Source organism: Carassius carassius, chromosome 41, assembly GCF_963082965.1.
Source record: "Carassius carassius chromosome 41, fCarCar2.1, whole genome shotgun sequence".
In the NCBI taxonomy this organism is placed as follows: domain Eukaryota; kingdom Metazoa; phylum Chordata; class Actinopteri; order Cypriniformes; family Cyprinidae; genus Carassius; species Carassius carassius.
In genome coordinates this window covers 24,772,795-24,796,866 of record NC_081795.1, presented here as the reverse complement: position 1 = coordinate 24,796,866, position 24,072 = coordinate 24,772,795, and the positions used below count along the sequence as shown (strand labels likewise).

General features: G+C 35.1%; 1 protein-coding gene across 1 annotated transcript in view; it reads left to right on the top strand.

The window, feature by feature from the left end:
* Nucleotides 1-1,391: 1,391 nt before the first annotated feature.
* LOC132123065 (mastermind-like protein 2) overlaps nucleotides 1,392-24,072 on the top strand; it is a 106,884-nt gene continuing 84,203 nt past the window's right edge. The window contains exons 1-2 of the mRNA XM_059533589.1: nucleotides 1,392-1,845; nucleotides 2,825-3,250. Of these exons, the coding sequence (XP_059389572.1) occupies nucleotides 2,849-3,250 (402 nt within the window). The 5' untranslated portion in view covers nucleotides 1,392-1,845; nucleotides 2,825-2,848. The remainder of the gene's footprint in view (nucleotides 1,846-2,824; nucleotides 3,251-24,072) is intronic.

The window sequence follows — 24,072 nt, the reverse complement described above, 5'->3', positions numbered from 1 at the left end:
CAGGACTGTCTGCGCATGACATATTTTATTCGGACCCAGAAGGCGAGATGAACATCACGAGGCGCTAAACTCTCATGCAGTGTGTGTTTCTTCATACTCATTCTTGATACTTATTGTCCAGCAGTTATACATTTCTAAGCCAATTCAAAGCTTGAAATTATAGAAAATTTTCAGTTGCCTATAACAAGCTTACTGTTCAAAAACTTTTCATTGGTAGTATAATGTTTTTTAAAGACTCGACTGTTCACCAAGCCTGCATTTATTTGATCCAAAGTACAGCAAAACAATCAAATTTTGAAATATTTTTACTAGCCTATTTAAAATAACCTATTTATAAGCCTATTTAAAGATTTCTATCTGAATATATTTCAACATTTAATTTGAGATTTCTAAGATGATTTTTTAGCAGCATTACTACATTCACACGATCCTTCAGAAATAATTCTGATATTCTGATTTGCTGCTCAAAAAAACAAAACAAAAAAACACTTATGATCACAATAGAATACATTTTTTTCAGGTTTCTTTGATGAATAGAAAGTTCAGAAGAACAGCATTTATATGAAATAGAAATCTTTTTTAAAATGACATCTTTATCATAACTTTTGATCAATTAAAAGAATCCTTGCTAAATAAAAGTATTAATTTCCATAATTTTTTTTCCAAAAAAAAAAAAATTATATTGACTTTTTTTATTTTTAAATAAATGCTGATCTTTGGATCATTGAATGAATGTATTCATATGTTTTAAATATTGATAATCAGCAAATCAGCATGTTAGAATGATTTCTGAAGGATGAGACACTAGAGACTGGAGTAATGATGCTGAAAATACAGCTTGGATCACAGGAACAAATTACATTTTAAAATATATTCAAATAGAAACAGTTATTTTAAATCGTAAAAATATTTCACAATATTACTGCTTTTTCTGTATTCTGGATCAAATAAATGCAGGCTTGGTGAGCAGAAGAGACTTCTTTAAAAACATTAAAAATCTTACTGTTATAAAACTGTTGACTGGTAGGCTATATAGATTACAGAAATTTTATATTGTGAAGTTGTATATTATATTGTAATGGCAGCAAAATTGATATAGTGTACATTTATATAATTTCTGTCCCCCTCACTTCTGAAAAGATGGCTACGCCCCTGGTTCTCATACTATTTTAACTGGAATGAAAGAGTGTCTCGCCGGTCTTCTCTAATAAGGTATATGTAAATGTAACGCGTTCAATATAACAGCATGCTGAGGCCTCCACTCAGATGGGCTCAGTATAGTCAGCTGCTTTGATGTAGTTCACTGCTGGCACCACTAGAGCCTGCAAAAGGACAGCGCACCACTCTCAAGACTGCTTTCGATCGAGAGGGAACCGCTCATACAATGGGAGTCTGTAGTCAGTCTGGGGTAAGCCAGCCTCTCCGGACGAACCCCGTACGCGCTCGGAATGCTGACAGTCCGACGCGCGGATAACGCCAGTCCAGTCGCGATGCAACGCCACTTTTATTTACTTTCTTTGGCAATCACCACAACGAACCGTTAACAGCCTCTTAAATTACAAAAGGATGGGAAGTACTCGGACACAGCCTGAACTCTCGGGAAGTTTGCGGATTTATGCCTCCAAGTAAATAGAATATAATTGCATGTATTATTTGTCAGCTGACAGGAACCCTGGGTTCACGGCATGGCCGACTATAACCGCATGCATTAGCGTGATTGCGTTTACTGCAGGACTGTGTGAAGCATTCTGAGAGTACACTGTGGATCTGGTACACCTTGCATGGAGTTGAATGAGCGCACGCGGCGATTTTGGCAAGCTGCAAGACATCCAAGTGCACTGGAAGGTAAGGCATAGTGTTGTAATAATGTTGCGTTATACTGCGTAGACACTCAAAAATGAAGTTGTTGATCCTGAAAGCATATTTTAATTTCATAATCGATGCATTTTAACATATGTAGACTACGTGAATAGAAATGTCCGTAATTTCGCGGGCTTCCATTATGTTTGTATACCTATAAGTGGATTTATAAAACGTTTCCCAAACATTCAGTTTAGCTGAAAGAACGTCAACATGTTTACGTAATGTAGAAAGAACCATATTTAGCGCACAGTTCCCGAAATCGCTTTATCAACTTTGTAATAACTAATTGGCACTGACAGTCAGCCTTTGCGCAACCGTTGCCAAAAAAGACATTGTTTATTCAACTTTTAAAAAACGTTTACCACCAGGAACGCTTTCTCTGTGGCCAACTTAAATCAAACACAAGCATTATATGGCACGTTTTAACGTCAATCAATTAAAAAAAAATTATGTGGTCTTAACATTGCCTTGCTAAATTTTTTGGATAGCCTATAAGCGTCTGAGCTCTATATCGTTTTTAAAGATTTTTTGTTCAAGGCAAGCATATATATATATATATATATATATATATATATATATATATATATATATATATATATATATATATATATATATATATATATATTGCTTTAAAGGGTTTGCTGAATATAACACATCAACTGCTTACAAAAATGTAGATGTCCATTAAAGATAGAAGTGCACTTTGAGTTCTGCATTAATATCATTGATTTTCACTGAAATAAATAATTTTGTTTAGGTTAATATTTTATAAAACATATTTTTAGAGGTGGCATGTATCAAGCTATCACAGTATTATTCCTGAGAACACATAATCTTTGGTTTCCAGGGTACATTTTTGAGCAAACCGATTAATTCCATGTTAAAAAACGAACTTAATAATTAATAATTATTTATACGAAATTAATAATTTCCCTTGTTTTTCTGGGTGCTGCCATTAAAGGGTTAACAAAGGGAACTAAAGGTCATGGGAGAGGCAGCTCCGACCCAGACCAACCCAAGTGGTTTTGCACCAATGTTGGGCGTCGGGATGGGAGGATCAGTCACACCAATCACCACTTCAAGGGGATCAGCCGTTCCTCAGCTCCACAGTGCCATAGTGGAACGCTTGCGTGCCAGAATAGAGCTGTGCCGGCGCCATCACTCCACCTGTGAGCACCGCTATGTGCGCGGGCAGGCGGAAAGTTTGGACCGGGAACATGAGAGCACACTCCATCTCTTAAGCATCGTCCATCAGGGCCCTGTGAACAGGAAGAACAGGGGCAATAGATCGGCCTCTCAGCAGCCTCCTGGATTCAGCAGAGTGAACGGTGAACATAAAGCCCACAGTTTGTCGGAGGCGGAATCTAAAATTTCTTCTCAAATAGCAGTAAGTATTTTGGGTGGCATTAAGTGTGCACACATAATAGATTTTATAATCTAATTCAAATGGGGACACGTGTCAGAACAATTTCCCAGAGAATGACATCAACACACTGATATGATGTGATTACTGTAGATGTGTAAGGGAGAGATGGGGGCGTCTGTTTAATTAAAAAGGGCCTTGCAGGCAGGCACATGATTCTTTAAAGGTCTTTTAAAAAATAGAACAAAACAAAATTGAACTTAAAAAGAGGTGGTGATTCAGTGACATCTGATTTTTCATCAATGCAGATTATACAGTACAGTCCCTCCATTTTCACTCATAAGTCACATTAGGAAATTATAGAATGCCATTGCATTGGATAAAATTGGATAACATACCAAACCACATAACATTTATTTGAAGAAAGATAGAATACACACAAGTTTCAAGCAAAACAGTCCATCATTTGCCCACCAATGGAACCTCTGCAGTGAATGGGTGCCATCAGAAAGAGTACAAACAGCTGATAAAAACATCACAATAATCCACAAGTAATTCACACTAAGCCAGTCAATCACAGTCCATTAATAGAACATCTAGCAATTAACATCTTGTGAAGACAAAAGTTGAATGTGTGTAATAAACAAATACATCTATTTGACAATTTTAATCTATTGCTGAAAGCTAAAATACAAGTCCTTTATCCATAATATTGCTTTCTCCAGTGAAAAATATTTTTTTCCTGATAGTACAAAACTAAAAAAATATGGGTGGAACAGGGGATGCAATTTTTTCACTGGACTAAGTGTCTTTTATGGATTATGGACAGTTTGATGGATTTGTTTCTTACAAACACACAGGTTTTGTCTACTCCAGATGTTAACTGAATGACTAGAGTGGTGTGGATTATTGTGATGTTTTTATCAGCTGTTTGGACTCTCATTCAAAGGTGACTCATTCTGACGGCACCCATTCACTGGAGAAGGTACACTGGTGAGCAAGTGATGCAATGCTAAATTTATAAAAAAAATCAGTTTCCAATAAAGAAATAAACTCACCTACATATTGGATGGCCTAACCATGAGTACATTTTCAGCAAATTTACATTTTTGGGTTAACTATTCCTAATTGTTCCTTAAGTTTCCGAATATTTTATTGAACCGCTTTATACATATGTATGCATATTTTCACAATTATTGGTCATTAAGAAAGAAAGTTTCATTGAAATAAATAAACATGTTTTGTACTGTAGCCTCAGCTTTTGTAACGGATGGAAACACTTGCGGTCAACAGGTCAGTTCTGGGTCTTTGTTCTCCATCCTTATATTTGCCTCTTGGGATTTCACTGTTTGACACCACTTGAGGTTGATGCATCTGTTTAGTGTCTCTGCTCATAGACTCAGATGATCGCTTTGCAGTAATTCTGAAACCCTCTGTTAAGATAACACATTTTGTAGCCATTTAGGGAAATAGCATGATAAATATGATTTATATAATGTTTTTGAATTTGTCTTTTTTGTTTATCTAGACAGTTTAGGTCTAGTTTATCATAGGGATATTCTTGCAAAATACAAAATCATAAGGTAAGGGGTCAGGTTTTCCTTTCAGCTTTGCCAATTTTGAAAGTGTACACAGAGCCGTTATTTACTGTCAAGCTGCGCGAAAACACGATCATATTTTGCGCATGTTTTGCGCAGCTTATCAGTGAACAACGGCTCTGTGTAGTTAATGCTGCTCCATGTGAAAGCACGCAGGTGATGGAGATTTACCACTGATTACAGAACCGGCTTTACTGACAAGATGCGCATTAAATATCGCATGCGATTTATCGTGCAGCCCTACCAATGGCACAAGGAGAAATTGCTTGATGATGAAATCTTGCAAACACTGCATGAATGGCCTTGTGTTTTGTTCCATACGATGCATTGTTGTCATGCTCTATTATCAAAGGTTTTATAAATTGCCCTCAAAGCACCTTCTTGAATGATGGTTTTCCCATAAAGCCATTTGAAGCGTGCAGCCTGCATCTAAATGTTTAGAGTTATTTAATATATGTCCTGGTTTTGTTTACTTAAATTCAAACAGCCCTTGAAAACACGATTGTCAGAGGAATGGCCAGTAATTAAGTGTTATGGGCTTATGGATGAATTTGTTTTTTCCTACTTTCAGAGTTTTGACTGACTTGGGAACATCCTCTCACTGAAGAGTAAACGAGGTTTTACAGTATGAGTGCTGTTTGCTAATCTAAAGAGATCAGCCTCTGTTAAGCCCAGTTTATGTCACGTAGTCTTTAATAGGGGTGGGCGATATACATGATTAACTGGTCGAAATTTATCAACTAGTGGAGATTTTGTCTATAATGTCTATAATGTTTAAATGCTCATGAGATGTTGCTGTGCTATGTGGTCATTAAAACGTACTGTTTTGTGGTTTAAAAACAAGTGATTTTTAAGCCATTGAAACACAATCAGCAGCAAAAGAGATCTCATTTGCATGCTGTCTAAAAGACTGTCTGAAAGGTGTGTGCATGAGAAAACAGTCATAGAGAGCTGGTCTTTTATAATAACACACTTTTAGGTGTCAATATGCCCATTTTTGCAAGTATCCTCAAAAACACAGTCATTTAGTTCTGATGTGAAAGCAACAGTTGAGAAAGAAAACTTGTAAAAGTATACTGGATCTGGGCAGCTCCTAAATTGACAGCAGTCTAATATTCCTGCTGCCTGTCATTTATGTTAATCAAAAAAGAAAAGAGAGTAAATCTAGAACCGTTTCTGTCAGACGTGTCCGAGCTGATGATACTGCGCATGCGTGATTCACCGTGAAGCAGACTGACACACAGAGCGTCTGAACCGAACTGATTGTTTTGATGATTGATTCTGAACTGATTCTGTGCTAATGTTATGATCTCTCTCCACTGGAACGCTATCATTTTTAATTTAAAACGGGTTATTTTAAACATTTACTTATCAAATAGATGGAATTAGAAATAAAGGCCTGCCTCTAATAAAAGCCTGCTTCAAATAAAAGCCTGTTACCTTCTGCAGTTCAGGTAAATAAAGGCCCCGGCTTTTATTTGAGGAATTACGGTATATTGAATTTATGCAGTGATGAATATACAGTGTTTTTATACATTTGCTTACTTTATACAATGTGTGTATTATTATTTTTTTTCTAAATTGAGGTTAGTTTTATTATTATTATTATTATTACTATTATTCTTATTTTATTTTATATTTTTTATATTCACACTGGTGACAAGAATTATGAAATTTTCTATAGTATCAACATTTTTGATGTCATAAAGACAAAGAAATAATCATATCGTGATGTAAGATTTTGGTCATGTCGCCCAGCCCTAGACTTTAATGATGCACTGTATCATTACAGTACTTCACAATTAGGTTTCATCAGTCCCCTTGTGAAAAAGAAGTGCATTGTATTGAATGTGCACTTGTAGTTTTCCACAAACTATATGCCTATATGCCCCACCTTTCTGAAATGCGTAAATTTTTACAAAGCTCATCGTTCTGAAAGGCGAGGTGTAAACATGAAACCATGTCTGCATTTGTGATTGGAGAAACCACAAACATTGTAGGTTACTCTTAGAGGAAATAGTCCTTGTCCTCTGTAAAATGCGCAGAACACATCTGAATATTTGGGTTGAACTGTTCTGGAACAGTGTTTAGTTTCTCTTTCACCATGAAACACACAACATCTCCACGACATGGCGCCGGCGGCAAAAGAGAGAATAAAAGTTACCCCTTCTTTCTTTGCGTGAACATGTGGGTGGCGTTATGCAAATCTTCCCACATCGGGACGTAGACGTGGTGGCGTGTTAGAATGAGCCATTTTAGATAGGCATGGTTGACTTAACTTTTATAAAGAATATTTATTTGGATTTTAGACTTTAGTCTTTACAACTTTTCAGATCTTCTTCATGCACCAAGAGCTTGTAACACTCCAAAGAGAAAGGAGAAATTGAAATCGCATCATATGACCCCTTTAAACAGAGACACTTTCATGACAATGTTTCTTAAATGCACTTTGTAATAACTTCATATTAAATGTTTTCAAGAGTTATATTTTAATAATATTTTGTCGTCCTTATAGAAGTACACTTATTATGATGTTAACTAACATACGCAAAACACTTAATTTTAACTTTAGATTTTTTATTCAATATCACATTCAAAGTTAATATATTTTACTAAATTGCAACTTCATCATTACAAATGTGACCAAAAATACAAAAAAAAATTACTTTAATGTATATAATTTTCTTAATAAGTATCCTTAAGTATACTGAAGCGTAATTTATTTTAACAGAGAAAGACCAATTTCAGTGTTTGCAAACAGTGGTGACCTTTTTTATGGGAAAAAATCTGCTGGCAAAAAATTATTATTGATATTAAGAAATATCAACCCCTCATTGTCTCTCTTTCTCCCTTCGGCTCAGAATCATGAGTTTATAATCCAACAATTTCTTGCTTTTTTTCCTCAGAATTGACAAACTCGCAATTGTTGAGTTATCGAGTTATAAAGTCCAAACTAGGATAAATTAACTTACAATTTCAAGAAGAAAAGTCAGAATTGTGAGATATAATACGTAAATGTTATAGTTTTAAATATTAGAAAATCATGCTATAACTGTAGGGCTAATACAAGTGGCGTAATCGTAGCATGTTTCATCCATCCGTTTAAACGTCTGCGTTTAGCTTAAAGTGGCGTCTTTGACGACCATTCTATAAAAACCGATTCTGACATCCAAGGGCACAATAATATTTTTTTCTAACTCAATGGATTTTTCCAGTTTGCCTCAACTTGTTACTAGGTTTTTTTTTTTTTCTGCCACCACAAGTGATGTAACTATGATGTCTACTCCGAACTGTTCTATAAAACTTTAAAACGACAGTTCACCCAGAAAGTTTTCTCCATTCATAGAAAGTCAATGGGGTCCAATGCTGTTTGAATTTGACAGTGAATTTTGGACAAAGACATTTCTTCAAAATATCTTAAGTGTTAAGGAGAAGATTGAAAGCCATGTGAATTTGGAAAAGCATGATGGTGAGTAAATGATGTATTTATTTTTGAGTGAATTGTCCCTTTAAGCAATGCTTTTTGGAAAGACTAAACCTCTAAAACAATGTTTAAAGATGTAGCAACATAATTGGGCATAATTAAGCATGAGAGGCAGGCATTACGAATAATAGGTGGAAGAAGGAAATGCCAAAGTGTTTCCTGGTATTACTTGGCTATAGTTGAAGCTGAATGTGGCTTTGATTCATTACACCTGGATGTGGAACAATCAGTCCAGCTCATTGGAGGCCACTTGAAGCCCAGTAAATCTATCTGTGCCTTACTTGAGGAATATGAATGGGTCCCTGGACCCAGTTTTTCCCATGGTTGATATTCATGCTGAAATAATGAATTAGATGAGCACACATGAGCACACTCACATTTTGTCAGAAAGCATAAACGATTGGTTAGAAAGTCAAGGATAGATACAAATTTTTCACTGTCAGCATAAGAACCGTCCACTTTGTCAGGACGTGTTTTTCTGACTGACATGTCAAATCAGCAACCAAAGTTTGTTTTGCTTCTGGGGCGATTTTGTGAAGCTCTTTAGTGTCTTTTAAAGATTTGATATCAATAATCTGGCAATCTTCATCCAAACCAATGAGACAATTCTCAAAAGCACTCATTTTATTAACCTGATACTTCATAAAGATGACATTGTTTCCAGACGGACTGGTGCATTCTGTCTTTTGGAAGGTGTGTTAGGTTTAGATTTTCAGTCAACTCTTGCCATTTTCTGTGTGTGCCATGCATTCGACAGGCAGCAGATAGATTGCGGTTGATCTGTGGGTGTGCTGTCTGAGTATTTTGAAGGATAGAGGGCTTGTTGATCATTTTAATCTCAGTTACGTGCAGCAACAAATGCATTATACGCATTAAATGTGACCTATAAAACAAGATAAAATTATATAAGTGGAAGATTGAGAGATAACTAGAGTTTTTTTCAGAAACTCAAGTAGGATTGCTCTTGCTGCTTAAATCAAAAGCATTCCCTCCTCATCCACGCTGGCTCTCCTAGCGGTTTCTTTGTGGTGTGCGCCTTGTGTATACCTCATGTTTTATTCACAGTCTGAGACATGACTGGGGCTTTGAAGAGTGCTGAAACCATTCGCCATATACATCCCTACCTCCATTTGCACAACATAATGGCTGCTGGCAAAAATCACCCCCTCAGCATGTAGTATCAGCCTCTGTTACCTAAATTCAGAGTTTTATTTTATTATAGTAAAACAAGGGAAACGATGAAAAAAAAAACTTCTAGGCTGTTGAAAAAATCACCTAGACACCACCTATGAATTACTTAAATAATTACAATTTTTTTTTGTGATTAAAATACTTGCACAAGAAATGCCCAAATTAATGTAAAATATCTAAAAAAATAAAAAAATAGTACTTTTTACCAAGTACTATCAAGGTCAATTACAGTTACCAAATGTCTGAGGATTAAACTAATAATTATAGCTATTCGCCATATATTTAAAATGCATATATATATATATAAAATTTGGGCTTGATTTAATTAAGATGAAAATGTATTAGTCTAATGCTAATTACAGAACATGATTAGTCTTGTAACATAGTATTATATTTTTATTATTATAATTCACATTGTACATATATATGTGTGTGTGTGTACGTATATTAGGGGTGTAATGATTCACTTGTTTTATCAATGCATCAATTACAAACCTTGAAGATGAAACATGATTTTTGAATCGTGAATCACAGATTTCGGAAAGTAATCTTTTTAAAACGCTAAGAATCGAATGAAATCGCGATATCTATAGCGATTCAATGCTTTCAACATATATACACATTAAATTACTAAAAGTACAAATTAATGGAGACCTTGAACAGACAATTATTGTCACCACTGGTGAGGAACATATGATAAGTTTTCATGTCTAAAAGCCTGTGCTGATAATTCTTTTTTTCTCCCAATATTTAAGCAGTAGGACTTTCATCACAATTCTGGAAAGCTGAGAGCAATCAATAAACCAAAGAAAGACCACTTCATGATGATCATTCAAATGTTAAAAGAAAAAAAGAAGTGTGATATAATCTGCTACTTCAAGCTTGTTATTCAGCAATACACAAACGCTTAAATGTTTGCTGTGAAACAATATTGTAATTGTTAACAATCATGTTACTTTGAGTTATTAAAAGGGTCAAAAGCCCAACTAAAGCAAACACTTATCTCCATGATGGTGGCATAATTTTAACCAATAAAACATCCACAATTGATCCTCTGTAATTCTCAATGACAGCAGGGGTTCATCACTAATGCATAATCATCATTTAATTAGTCACTTAACTATCCCATTAACTTTAACTCTTTGAGGACTTGGGATTTGACTTGAGACTTGCTTGTGACTTGAAAGGAATTAATTGGTTCTCCTCTGGTAAAATCAGCTGCTGAGTTCATTGGTGCAATAAACATTTGGCAGGACGTATACTTTCTGACCCCTGGACTACCCACCTCTGCGGTTTATACAAATTAGGATATACTTCAATTTTATGTTTTTGTTGGTTGTTTGTTTTGTTTTGTTTGGCAGCTGCTGCCATTCATTTGACCGTTTTTAAGAAAGAAAAAAAAACAATTAGACAGGCAGTTCTAGTTCCCAGCATGCTTTGCATGGGACTGGATAAGGAAAATAAATGTTGAATTTAAGTGTTTTTTTATGTTGTTTTCATTGGGAAAGGGAAAGACCTATTAGTGTTTAATGCTGTTATGTTTGACATTTAAAAGAGTTTTTATAATGCATAAATTGTATAAAGTTTTTGTAGTTACCATTGTGTTTTTGTGGTTACTTTTTTTTGGCTGCCAGCCATTTAAGAATTTGGAGAATTTTATTTTACTGTTTAATTACAGATGATTTTTTACATACCTTTGTATGTAATTTAAGAAAAAAAATAAGAAACACTACTTCTGTAAAAAAAAAAAGAAAGAAAAAAAGAAAGAAAATTAATTACTGTAATGTATTGTTAAATTAAATTAATGCATTTAGCAGACACTTTTTATCCAAAGCGACTCAAAGCATTCAGGATAACATTTTTTACCTAACTTGTGTTCCCTGGGAATTGAACCCACAACCTTATGCCACTAATGCAATGCTCCACCACTTGAGCCACAAGAACACTATTGTTACTATTACACTATTGTTAATGTCACAATACTTAAAATAACAGCTAATTTGTTAATTTACAGATACTGTTCATTTTACAGAGTTTTGACTACAGTTTAAAATAAAAGAAAACAACCGTCCAAAAATCATCGTTATTTTTCTGTAAAATTATTATTATTTTTTTATTTTTTACAGTGTGTGCCATGTCATGCCATAGCATCATTAAACTAGTATCTAACAATGGACAGAAGTGTTCTCTCTCTCTCTCTCTCTCTCTCTCTCTCTCTCTCTCTCTAACCTATGGTTCTGTAACCATGAAGGCTGCTTCGTAATTTGCCTCTTTACTAAGCATTTAAAGAATTTAGGGGAAGCATTTGTGAATGCACTTTAAGAATGCAGAATCAAATCATTATTATTGAATTTAATCTAATTTAATCATGAATTGAAATCGAATTGAATCGTTCTAAATTTGCAAAAAGTCATTCTAGAATCAAATCTAGTTGCTGTCTACCCAAAGATTCTATTATTATTATTATTATTATTATTAAGTGAATAGCAATACACATATACACACAGGTGCTGGTCATATAATTACAATATCATCAAAAAGTTTATTTATTTCAGTAATTCCATTCAAAAAGTGAAACTTGTTTATTATATTCATTCATTACACAGAGTGATATATTTCAAATGTTTATTTCTTTTAATTTTGATGTTTATAACTAATAACTAAGGAAAATCCGAATTTAGTGTCTCAGAAAATTAGAATACTGTGAAAAGGTTCAATATTGAAGACACCTGGTGCCACACTCTAATCAGCTAATTAACTCAAAAACGCCTGCAAAGGCATTTAAATGGTCTCTCAGTCTAGTTCTGTAGGCTACACAATCATGGGGAAGAAAATTTTGCATTTCATTTGGAAATCAGGGTCCCAGAGTTCTTGAGAAAGAGAGGAGAGGCACACAATCTACGTTGCTTGAGGTCCAGTGTAAAGTTTCCACAGTCAGTGATGGTTTGGGGTGCCATGTCATCTCCTGGTGTTGGTCCACTGTGTTTTCTGAGGTCCACACAGCCGTGTACCAGGAAGTTTTAGAGCACTTCATGCTTCCTGCTGCTGACCAACTTTATGGAGATGCAGATTTCATTTTCCAACAGGACTTGGCACCTGCACACAGTGCCAAAGCTACCAGTACCTGGTTTAAGGACCATAGTATCCCTGTTCTTAATTGGCCAGCAAACTCGCCTGACCTTAACCCCATAGAAAATCTTTGGGGTATTGTGAAGAAGAAGATGCGATATGCCAGACCCAAGAATGCAGAAGAGCTGAAGGCCACTATCAGAGCAACCTGGGCTCTCATAACACCTAAACAGTGCCACAGACTGATCGACTCCATGCCACGCCGCATTGCTGCAGTAATTCAGGCAAAAGGATCCCCGACTAAGTATTGAGTGCTGTACAAGCTCATACTTTTCATTTTCATACTCTTCAGTTGGCCAAGATTTCTAAAAATCCTTTCTTTCTATTGGTCTTAAGTAATATTCTAATTTTCTGAGATACTGAATTTTGGATTTTCCTTAGTTGTCAGTTATAATCATCAAAATTAAAAGAAATAAACATTTGAATTATATCAGTCTGTGTGTAATGAATGAATATAATGAATGAAGTCAAAGTCACCTTTATTTATATAGCGCTTTAAATAAAATACATTGCGTCAAAGCAACTGAACAACATTCATTAGGAAAACAGTGTCAATAATGCAAAAATGATTGTTAAAGGCAGTTCATCATTGGATTCAGTGATGCCATCTCTGTTCAGTTAAATAGTGTCTGTGCATTTATTTGCAATCAAGTCAACAATATCGCTGTAGATGAAGTGTCCCCAACTAAGCAAGCCAGAGGCGACAGCGGCAAGGAACTGAAACTCCATCGGTGACAGAATGGAGAAAAAAACCTTGGGAGAAACCAGGCTCAGTTGGGGGGCCAGTTCTCCTCTGACCAGACGAAACCAGTATTTCAATTCCAGGCTGCAGCAAAGTCAGATTGTGCAGAAGAATCATCTGTTTCCTGTGGTCTTGTCCTGGTGCTCCTCTGAGACAAGGTCTTTACAGGGGATCTGTATCTGGGGCTCTAGTTGTCCTGGTCTCCGCAGTCTTTCAGGGATGTAGAGGTCCTTTCTAGGTGCTGATCCACCATCTGGTCTGGATCCGTACTGGATCCAGGTTACTGCAGTGACCCTCTGATCTGGATACAGACTGGATCTGGTGAAAATAATGAAATGTATGTATGTGTGTGTGTGTGTGTATATATATACACATATACACACAGGTGCTGGTCGTATAATTAGAATATCATCAAAAAGTGTATTTATTTCAGTAATTCCATTCAAAAATAAAACTTGTATATTATATTCATTAATTATATATATATATATATATATATATATATATATATATATATATATTAGTTGCTGCATACTTAATTTAAGTATTATTATACTTAATAATAATTTATTTCTAATGCAGTGCAGGGAATATTCCTGTCGGAATGCAGAGTGGGGAAGAGCTGTGTTGACTTTTCTTTGCACCGGCAAGTGGTTGTGAATTGTGAGACACATTTAAGCTTAGTATTTAGCACAGAAAAGCACACAGAGCACTCTGATGTCTGTCAGGTTTTTCCTGCCCAACTAAATAAAACAGAGCAGAATAAAGAGGTGAAGTGTTAGAGGGGGTGGTTCACTATATCTTTCGACAAGTCTTGTGCTCTGTTGAACTCACCTGAAATCCAACCCCTGTGGGAAACTGTATCCTCAGGTGTGTAAGCAAGGGCCCTGAGTGGATGATAAAAATCTGTGGCTCTTACCTGCAAAAACAACAACCCACAAAACCCCCATCCCACAAAATATGTCTTTGTGAATGTTCAGTTCTGCATACAGTACGTGGGAGTTGCATAAATGAACAATATGACTCAAATATCCACACTCCCCTGTGTCATCGCTTACCCTTTCACTTTACATCATTACATAATTTAACTGTAAACAACATCAACATCAACAACAGATTAACCCTATTATCAAGGTTTTGTCAAACTCTAACCATTAACATCTGCATTTAAAGATACATATGTGCTTCACGGATATAGTTAGTTGATTTTAAATGGTTTCCACACACAACCTCTGTTAAAAAATTACAAAGCAAATTATCTCCAATTGATCAGATGATCAGAAATTTTGCTGTCGTGGTGCTGGAGAAGTAATAGGAGAAAGATTGATGCTATTATTCCTAAACAACAAGTGAACTGACGATTATAGATGGTATAGATTATCCAACTTTGCCGTTTCTTCCTGTGAGTAGCACCTGCCGCTCTGCATGTCCTGTAGATCCCTGATCATTTCAATCTGAACAGTTTACATGACAGTTTTCAGTGCAAAATTATTTTGTAATGGTGTAGAAATGTAATGCAGGCTTAGCAAACAGGCTTTTATTGAAGAATGGAGCAGTTAAAAATGAAGTTTACTCAGCTCATCTGAAATTCATAATTTATTGAGTGACTGTATGGGTGTCTCGGGCATAGGAGATTTTTTTTAAACTTCAAACACACTCCATTTTCCTGAGGGGTCAGCATCCAGCCCAGGAAATAAGAAAGTGGGCTCCTGATGTCAGTGTTGAACCCCTGGGTGGAATGCCGGGTCAGATCCGGGGCTCTCCGGGTAGATCAGAGATCAGGCCTGTTTACATTTCAACTCAGGATATTTCTATCAGGCTGGCCAAACTGCTCCACGTTCCCAGGCTCCTCGCTCACAGCCCTGAAAAAGAGCACAAGCCCTGTCTGTTTCTCCTTTCCCTCCATGCTCTTGTCCCTCCCTCCTGCTTCTCTTTCTCCCCCTCGCTGCCTCCCGGGTCAAAGTCAAAGTACAGCTTCAGCAGAGAATGGGAGGCAAAAAGCCTTATTCCTTATATTCAGTATTGCTACGCCCCATCTATGGTAAAGGTGCAACATGAAAGAGTACAACACAAAAGAGTTGTTAAATAAAAAATAAAATTAATTAGCAGTATTTTAATGAGCACAATGGTTTTACAGTACAACTAGGGGATTTTAGCTTCAGGAGCCGACAAGTCCAAAATAACAAACATAAAAACAACTAATTTATATATCTCTAACTACACTTGTTCACAAAATACAATTACTTCCCTACCTCGCTATCCAAAAACAATCAATGAAAGGTTTCATCAAAAAACGCTTCTCCAGAACGTTAAATGTTGAAACATTCATCAAAGTATTGAAGTTAGTTATTGTAAGATAACTCTTGGACAAAACTGTACTGCTCTGCAACCTGACTTCTGATTTCAGCTCTCATTTCTTGTAAAGAAAACCAACACCACACACTTGCAGTTCATAGATGCTTGTTCTAGTTTTTGTATGATGTTGCATCGATCATGAAACATGACCCATCTGTCATTCACAGAACACAATCTCAGTACCTTCATTAAGAGTATCAAAAAGTCCGACCTTTTGACCTCTGCTGGCTTCTGCTGTTTTTTTGTTTGTAGTAATATGTCTATGGAGATGATAATCTGGCCTACACTGACATTAACCCTCAAAGACCGAGACAGCTGCCCGTGGCAAAAAATAACTGTTGTTCTTAAATATTTAATAGCTTTTGAACTGCTAATCCTAATTGATTTAAAAAGTGCTCTAAAGCTGAGATTCTCTCTTCTCTCATTTGGATATTCAGAGGCTCCGTGTATGTGATAACATCATCACATTTTGACAACATATATTTGTCAGAAGAAACCAATGCATTTCATTCCTCTTAGCCAAACAGGAACGATTGTTGATGGTTAGTCCCACCCCTGTGCCCAGATTGGTACAAACTGTCCCATATTCAACCAATAAACATAGGTTTTGATCTTTTGAACAGCTATTTAACATATTTATTTGGAAATATGAATGAACGCAAAGTTAAAGTAAACACAGCAAAAAAAAATCTGAGTGAAATTAACTCTGCTGGGAGTACATGTGAGACCACACTCAAGAGTGTGAAAGTGTTAAAATAGGAGTGTTAAATTAACACCGAAGCAGAGTTAAAGTTAATGAGATATTAAGTGATTAATTGAGTGATGATTGACCATTATTGACGAGACCTGATGTTAACATGCAGAATCAACAAAGACGAAAATCACTATTTTAATGGTGTCACCATTATAGTGGTCAGTGTTTGGTTTAGTTGGGCTCTTGACCCCTAAAATGTTAAAGTCAGATTTAATTGGCTGTTATAACTGAGTTATAAAACTGATGGACAAGCAAAGACTATTGTTATTCTTGAATTACTGAGTTAAAGTTACATTGTTGATTATTGCATCCCTATGATTCTTCAACAAAGTATTTCCTGCATTTTAAATACAATCTGTGGAATTTCTTAAAAGTTGTTTGTTCAAAATTTTTTCAAAAGAGTCTTTCAGTTAGACATGCAAACATCAAAAATCAAACTGTGAATCTCAACAATAGTGAAAATCAAAAAAGCATGTTGCAGTGCATTCTGGGTGCCGCCTATCAAAATTCATCCATGGCTCCCATGATGCATTGCGGCATGAATAAATTATTAGCTGAATTGTTTCAGTAATTTCCTTTATTCTTACTATTCTATTTTTGTTTTTTTATGTTTCTATTAGTAGTTTGTTTTCTTATGTTTAGAGTTGTTCTGTTTTTCTGAATATGCTGTTTGTCACCGTTGTTGAGATTCCTACACTAATTTTTAATGTGTGTGTGCGCCTAAAACAAGCTTTTTTTAATAATCAGAACAACTTTCAATAAATCCTTTTAATTATCGGGTACTGTACAATCACAGGGTTGTTATAATCAATGAGGTCACTCAAATCTGTTTAGGCTTTAATTGAGTTTGGTGATTCAGGTCAAATGCCCATGTTTTGATTTTTTCTTGTCACAATTCAGTTGTAACAGCCAAACCAAATCTGACTTTAAAAATGTAAGGCTCAAGAGCCCAACTAAAGCAAACACTGACCACTATAATGGTGACATAAAAATAGTGATTTTCATCTTTGTTGATTCTGCATGTTAACATCAGGTCTCGTCAATAATGGTCAATCATCCCTCAATTAATCACTTAATTATCTCATTAACTTTAACTCAGCTTCAGTGTTAATTTAACACTCCTATTTGAATACTTTCACACTCTTGAGTGTGGTCTCACATGTACTCCCAGCAGAGTTAATTTCACTCTGGATTGTTTGCTGTGAAGGCTGTTTTGCGTGCATGAAAACAAACACATATGACCATTGGCTTTATGCATGAGAAAACTTTCTGGAAAAAGCACAGAAAAACACACGACTACGAGTACTTTGACATAAAACAAACCAAAAACAATGAGGAAACAATGTTACATGTCTGATAAAGCACTGGAATTTATGTCTTCGCGTCATTATGTGATGTCCCGGTAAAATCAATTCTGAAGCAGATTACAGCCAGCGGATCGATCATTTATATTATGTATATTGAGAAAATAATTCTTACATAGTTCATAGATATGTTATAATAATAATTATAATAATAATTATAATTTTCTAAAAAAAATTCTGTTGCAATCTCTGAAGTTTCTCACTCATTTTGCGTGTAGTTTGTGAATCAATTGTATTGTTGCAGGAGACAATTTGTGCAATTGTTTTTACTACTTGCTGCATGGTTTGTGTTTATTGTTCATACTCGGATTGAAAATATATTTCTCTGAAAAAAAAATAATAATAATATAATATTTTAGTTTTTGTTTTTTGTTTTGTTATAATATAACTCTCTTTCCTAAATGTTTTTGGACACATCTCTATTGTTAGTCAACAAAATAGGCCTGTTTTTCACATAAAAGCGCAGATAACAATGTTGTAATACATGTCTATATCTAATATCTTGCTTTGGGAATGTTATGTGTGAACAAAATTTTATTTGGAAGTGAAAAACACTCACCAATAACTTTATAAAGAAAAATATCCAAACTTTAGGAGTTTCTGTTTAAGTACACAGTTAAAAAACACCCAATTGTTGCTTGTGTTTCTCTTAAAATTTTGTAAAGGAAAATTGGGACTTTAAATTAGTTAGGCTTAAACTTCAAGTTCTCCTGTTTATAATGATATATAACACTTGATGCTGACTGCTAGAATAGGGCTGAAAAACAAAGAAAAGTGCAGGTGTGTCAGGTGCCCCAAGGGATAGTTCATCCAGGAAATTAGCCTTTAGAAAAAAAAATAAGAATAAAAAAATACATAACAATACTCACCTGAATGTTGTTCAAAATCCAAATGACTTTGTTCCCTATGTGAAACAAAAAAATAAGAGATTTCGCAGAATATCCTAGCTGCTCCTTTTCCATACAATTAAAAAAGTAGATTAGAGCAGGGACTGTCAAGGTCCAAAAAGGACAAAAAGCACCATAAAAAGTATCATAAAAGGTCTTTATGCAAATGCAGAAAGGTAAATTTAAGGTCATGTTTGTTTGTCATCTCTGAATTTTATGCAGCTGTTCTTTTATTCAACAGTTCTCAGCTGTCGACTTGCTGCCAAATACATTTGGGCATTCATAAGATTTGTTTATTTGTTCTGTTGGTTGCATCTAGTTAGGATATATATATATATATATATATATATATATATATATATATATATATATATAATGTCTATATATATGTGTGTGTTTCACGTTGTTGCCCGTTTAAAATAAGATTTTAGCATGCCATACGTGTGTAGGGCAAAAAAAAATTCTTAAGCATCTCCACATTGTATCTCATATTCTTAGAAGCCTAAACAGTGACAGCATTTTCCCGCTTCAGAATGATATGCTGACTAAAGAATGCTTGATGTAGCATTTCAGACCCTGCTTTGGCACTGCTCTGCTGATATCCTCTTGATACTTTGTGGGAATAAATTATAGAATTCATTTCAAAGTCATTACAAGAAAATTGTGATCACACGGAGTCAAACCATTGTGCGACTTTCCAAACTTGCCATGTAACTTTCATCGTTATAAAATATCCAGCTCAGCTCTATGACATGTCTGTGAGCTCTGTGAGGTTTCATTGGTAGTGTTTACTAAGCCAGGCATCACTACTACTGAGGGGCGGCCATATGACCAAAATCTTATTTCACGGTTTGAGAACTTTTTTTTCCCGATAACGATATATACCTCGATATAGCTATTTTTATTTTATTTTTTGTTATTAAAATTTAAGAAAAAAAAAAGCAATTTACAAGTACAACAGAACAAATAAATATGAAATAAACTTTTAATTTATTCAGCTAGAGTGGGTTAGGTTGATTTAACATTATAAGAAATATTACAGAACCTGAATAGTGTATGAATAAAACACTGCATAATTTTCAGGGTATCAATCAAACATTATTAACATTAATAATGACAGACAGCAGCAGGTAAATAAGGCTCCTGTCCCTTTAAGACAGACTGCACATACCCAATGTACTCAAATACACCCAGTTTTTACCCAACTGTTTACATTTATTTAACACTTAACCGACTGTGTTTACTTGAATACTCCACACGACGGACATTGTCATTACTGTGTGCATATTTGACCATTTAAGCACAATAAAAACAGAGAGAGATCTGTTTTTGCGATCACATGCAGTGTGACAGGGGCTTTTAGTGTGCACACTTCGGCTGTGTGTTAGTCATTGCGAGCAGCTGATTGAGCTTTTTCACTGCTTATTCCACTTGATAAACTTATTAAACATCATGCATGTCCCAAATACGCGATCACATGCTGTTTAAGAGAAGCGCTTTCTGAGTGTGTGCTTTGTGTGTGTGTCAGTCACAGTGTTGGGTAAGTTATTAAAAAAAAATTTAAATGATTACAAATGACGTATTACTACTTGAAAAATTGTAATTTGATTACATTAGTGATAACTGCATGTAAAAAGTAATCAGATTACTAATTACTTTATTTTCAAGTTACTTTGAAAACATATCAAACCTAAAAAAAATACAAGTATACAAGTATACTTCAAAGTGAAATTTCTGTGTGTGAAGTATTCGCTGATTTTTGGTTCATTTTATTGACTCGTTTCTTGTGGAGACTGAGACAGCTGAAAGTGTATCCTGTTTGTTTTCTTTATTTTACAAAACCACGATCTTTTGTTGATTTTGTGAGTGTACACAAATAAAAGTAGTCCCTTCACAGATTCAAATATTGTATTACACATATATGTACAATCAAAAATGGTGGAGCATTTAAAGTTATTTTCATTGTTATCAGGAAAAAATGCAGGTGATCACGCCGGCACCTCCATCTACCCCACAGAAAAAGTGATTTTAAAAGGCTTTTTTTTTCTTAACTACATTTGTAACTTAATTATATTGACTTATATTGAGTAACTGTAATCAAATTGCACATATTTAAAATGTAATTCGTTACAGTACTGTGTTACCAGAAAAAGTTATTATATTACAGTAACGCGTTATACCCAACTCTGATCAGTCAGTGCGAGCACAGAGTTCTTTTACATGGCATATTGCACTTAACTCGATCAAGATTGTCACTCTTTATATTCTCATTCATGCATGTTTCCTTATTACTCAATGTTGAATATAATGTTTAAGCAGTATGTTACGCAGATATATTTGCATACCGCAGAGTACACGATATACCGAAATCTCTAATGATAGACACTTTATTCAAACCGCCCAGCCCTAACTACTGCTACTGCTCATGATTAGGCTTTGGGATTTGAGCAAACTACCGTATTTTTCGGACTATAAGTCACACCAAAGTATAAGTCGCATCAGTCCAAAAATACGTGGAATTAATGACGAGAAAAAAAACATACAACTTATATTACCGTCTACAGCCGCGAGAGGGCGCTCTATGTCTTCAGTGTAGACTACAGAAGCACCTCTCGCGACTGGAGACGGTACTGTTTTCTCTTGGTTCATTTCTCTCGTTCATGTCAAATTAATTTTGATAAATAAGTCACACCTGACTATAAGTCGCAGGATCAGCCAAACTATGAAAAAAAGTGCGACTTATAGTCCGGAAAATACGGTAATAATCCTAAAGTTCTAACTTTTTTCTGACTTATCCTGTGCTGTTTGGGGTATGAACATGAATGATACCTCAAATCGTGCATCTCGTTCAGGAGATGTGTGACGTCACTTTTCTAAGAAAGTCCTAGGAACTGCATAGCACCGCACTACAAATCACTCAGAACATCTAACAGCAATACCCTGGCAAGCACACCAAACATCTTGGATGTTTTGTTGTTGTTTTTTTTCATAGACAAGCAGTCCTCAAATTTGCTTTATTGTCATATTTTTACATAAAATATTCTCACAGATATCTCATGTGTTATTGCTTAATTCAGTTATTGCTTAATTTCAAGTGTGAAGAATCATACAATGGTTTTATATGAGTCACTGGCCATGTATCAAGACTAAATTCAAATAAAGGATCAGATGACTGGATAATGTAAAAGTTGCACAACCTATTTCCTGTCTTTGACAGGATGTTCAAACCACATTTATTCAACCACCGCTTGTCACAAGAATGTCCTAATATATTAAGATGTGGATTTTTATAAAATATGTGAACTCAGGCACGTTTGTTAAAAATGAAGCAATGTTGGTGAATATGTAAGTCACATTTCACCCTACATATCAAACGTGAAAACAAGATTTAGAGTACTTTTTTTTTTTTTTTTTTGAAATAAGCAAAAATTAAAGGCATTGTGACATGCCATAATTATGTATGAACATTTTACGCTTAAAATAATTATAAATATATAATTTTTGGAAAGTCATTAAATAGAATGAGAGTTTGGGGGTGGAAAATGTTTAATTGCATTCAAAATAATGTCAAACAATGTGCAAACAACAACAAAAAACATACATAAATAAATAAATGAATTAATAATAATAAAAAAAACGAGCAAGAAAGAGAAATGTGGAGTGTGTAGGCTCAGGACTGGTGTTTGTTTTGTGAGGTGACAGTCTTGGCTCCTGTCAGATCTGATTCCTGGCGCCTGGTGCCCTCAGTCTCCCTCTCAGAAACACAGTCCAGCACTGTTTCATTGCAGCTCAGCGGAAGAACACACCTGACTGCTCTCTGTTTCATTGCTCTTCTCCACCTCCTCACACTGAACCAAAATCTGTATTTCACAACCTCCCATTATTCACATATAAGCTGTATGTTTGCTTTCCAGAAGAGATTGTGGTGGTACTGTAGCTGAGTGAAAATATCAAATGATATAGACGCTACCATAGTATGTAAGGTCTTTCAAAGAATACTATGCTATTATCACTCTTACAAATAGTACTATGATGGTACCATGGTAAACCGATGGTAGCACATGGTAAAACTATGATACGTTGAGATGTGCCATGTTACTAAAATTAATTTACCATAGTATTAACCATGCCCATGGTACCATGCCAAAAAGATAAAATAGACCAATAAATAAAATAAAAAAAGTTGTGCAAAAATATGTTGTGTGCCCAAAACACAATAAATTATATATATGTATGTGTGTGTGTGTGTGTGTGTGTGTGTATATATATATATATATATATATATATATATATATATATATATATATATATATATATATATATGTGAGTATGTTAGTAACAATGCTAATAATTCACCATACTCGTATGTACTTCAGTCTCCAAAAACTATGGTATTTCTACATTTCTTCCTATGGAAAATATTTTGGTAGCACTTTATTTTACAGTCCTGTTTCTCATGTACATACTTGGTACTTATTATAGTAATTACAATAACTATGTAATAACTAGGTACTAACCCTGAACCTACCCCTAAACCTAACCCTACCCCATGTAGTTACCTTGTATTATCAGAACTTTCTTAGATAAATACACTGTAAGTACACTATAAGTACATGTTAGTACAGATTCACTGAACAAAGCAACAAAATGTGATCATTTTAAAGTTGGATGATTCTTTCCTATACCCACTGTATATATACTATAGTATATACAGTCGTGGCCAAAAGTTTTGAGAATTAAATAAATTTTAGTTTTCAAAAAGTTCGCTGCTAAACTGCTTTTAGATCTTTGTTTCAGTTGTTTCTGTGATGTACTGAAATATAATTACAAGCACTTCATACGTTTCAAAGGCTTTTATCGACAATTACATGTCATTTATGCAAAGAGTCAGTATTTGCAGTGTTGGCCCTTGTTTTTCAGGACCTCTGCAATTCGACTGGGCATGCTCTCAATCAACTTCTGGGCCAAATCCTGACTGATAGCAACCCATTCTTTCATAATCACTTCTTGGAGTTTGTCAGAATTAGTGGGTTTTTGTTTGTCCACCCACCTCTTGAGGATTGACCACAAGCTCTCAATGGGATTAAGATCTGGGGAGTTTCCAGGCCATGGACCAAAAATTTCAACATTCTGGTCCCCGAGCCACTTAGTTATCACTTTTGCCTTATGGCACGGTGCTCCATCGTGCTGGAAAATGCATTGTTCTTCACCAAACTGTTGGTGGATTGTTGGAAGAAGTTGCTGTTGGAGGGTGTTTTGGTCCCATTCTTTATTCATGGCTGTGTTTTTGGGCAGAATTGTGAGTGAGCCCACTCCCTTGGATGAGAAGCAACCCCACACAT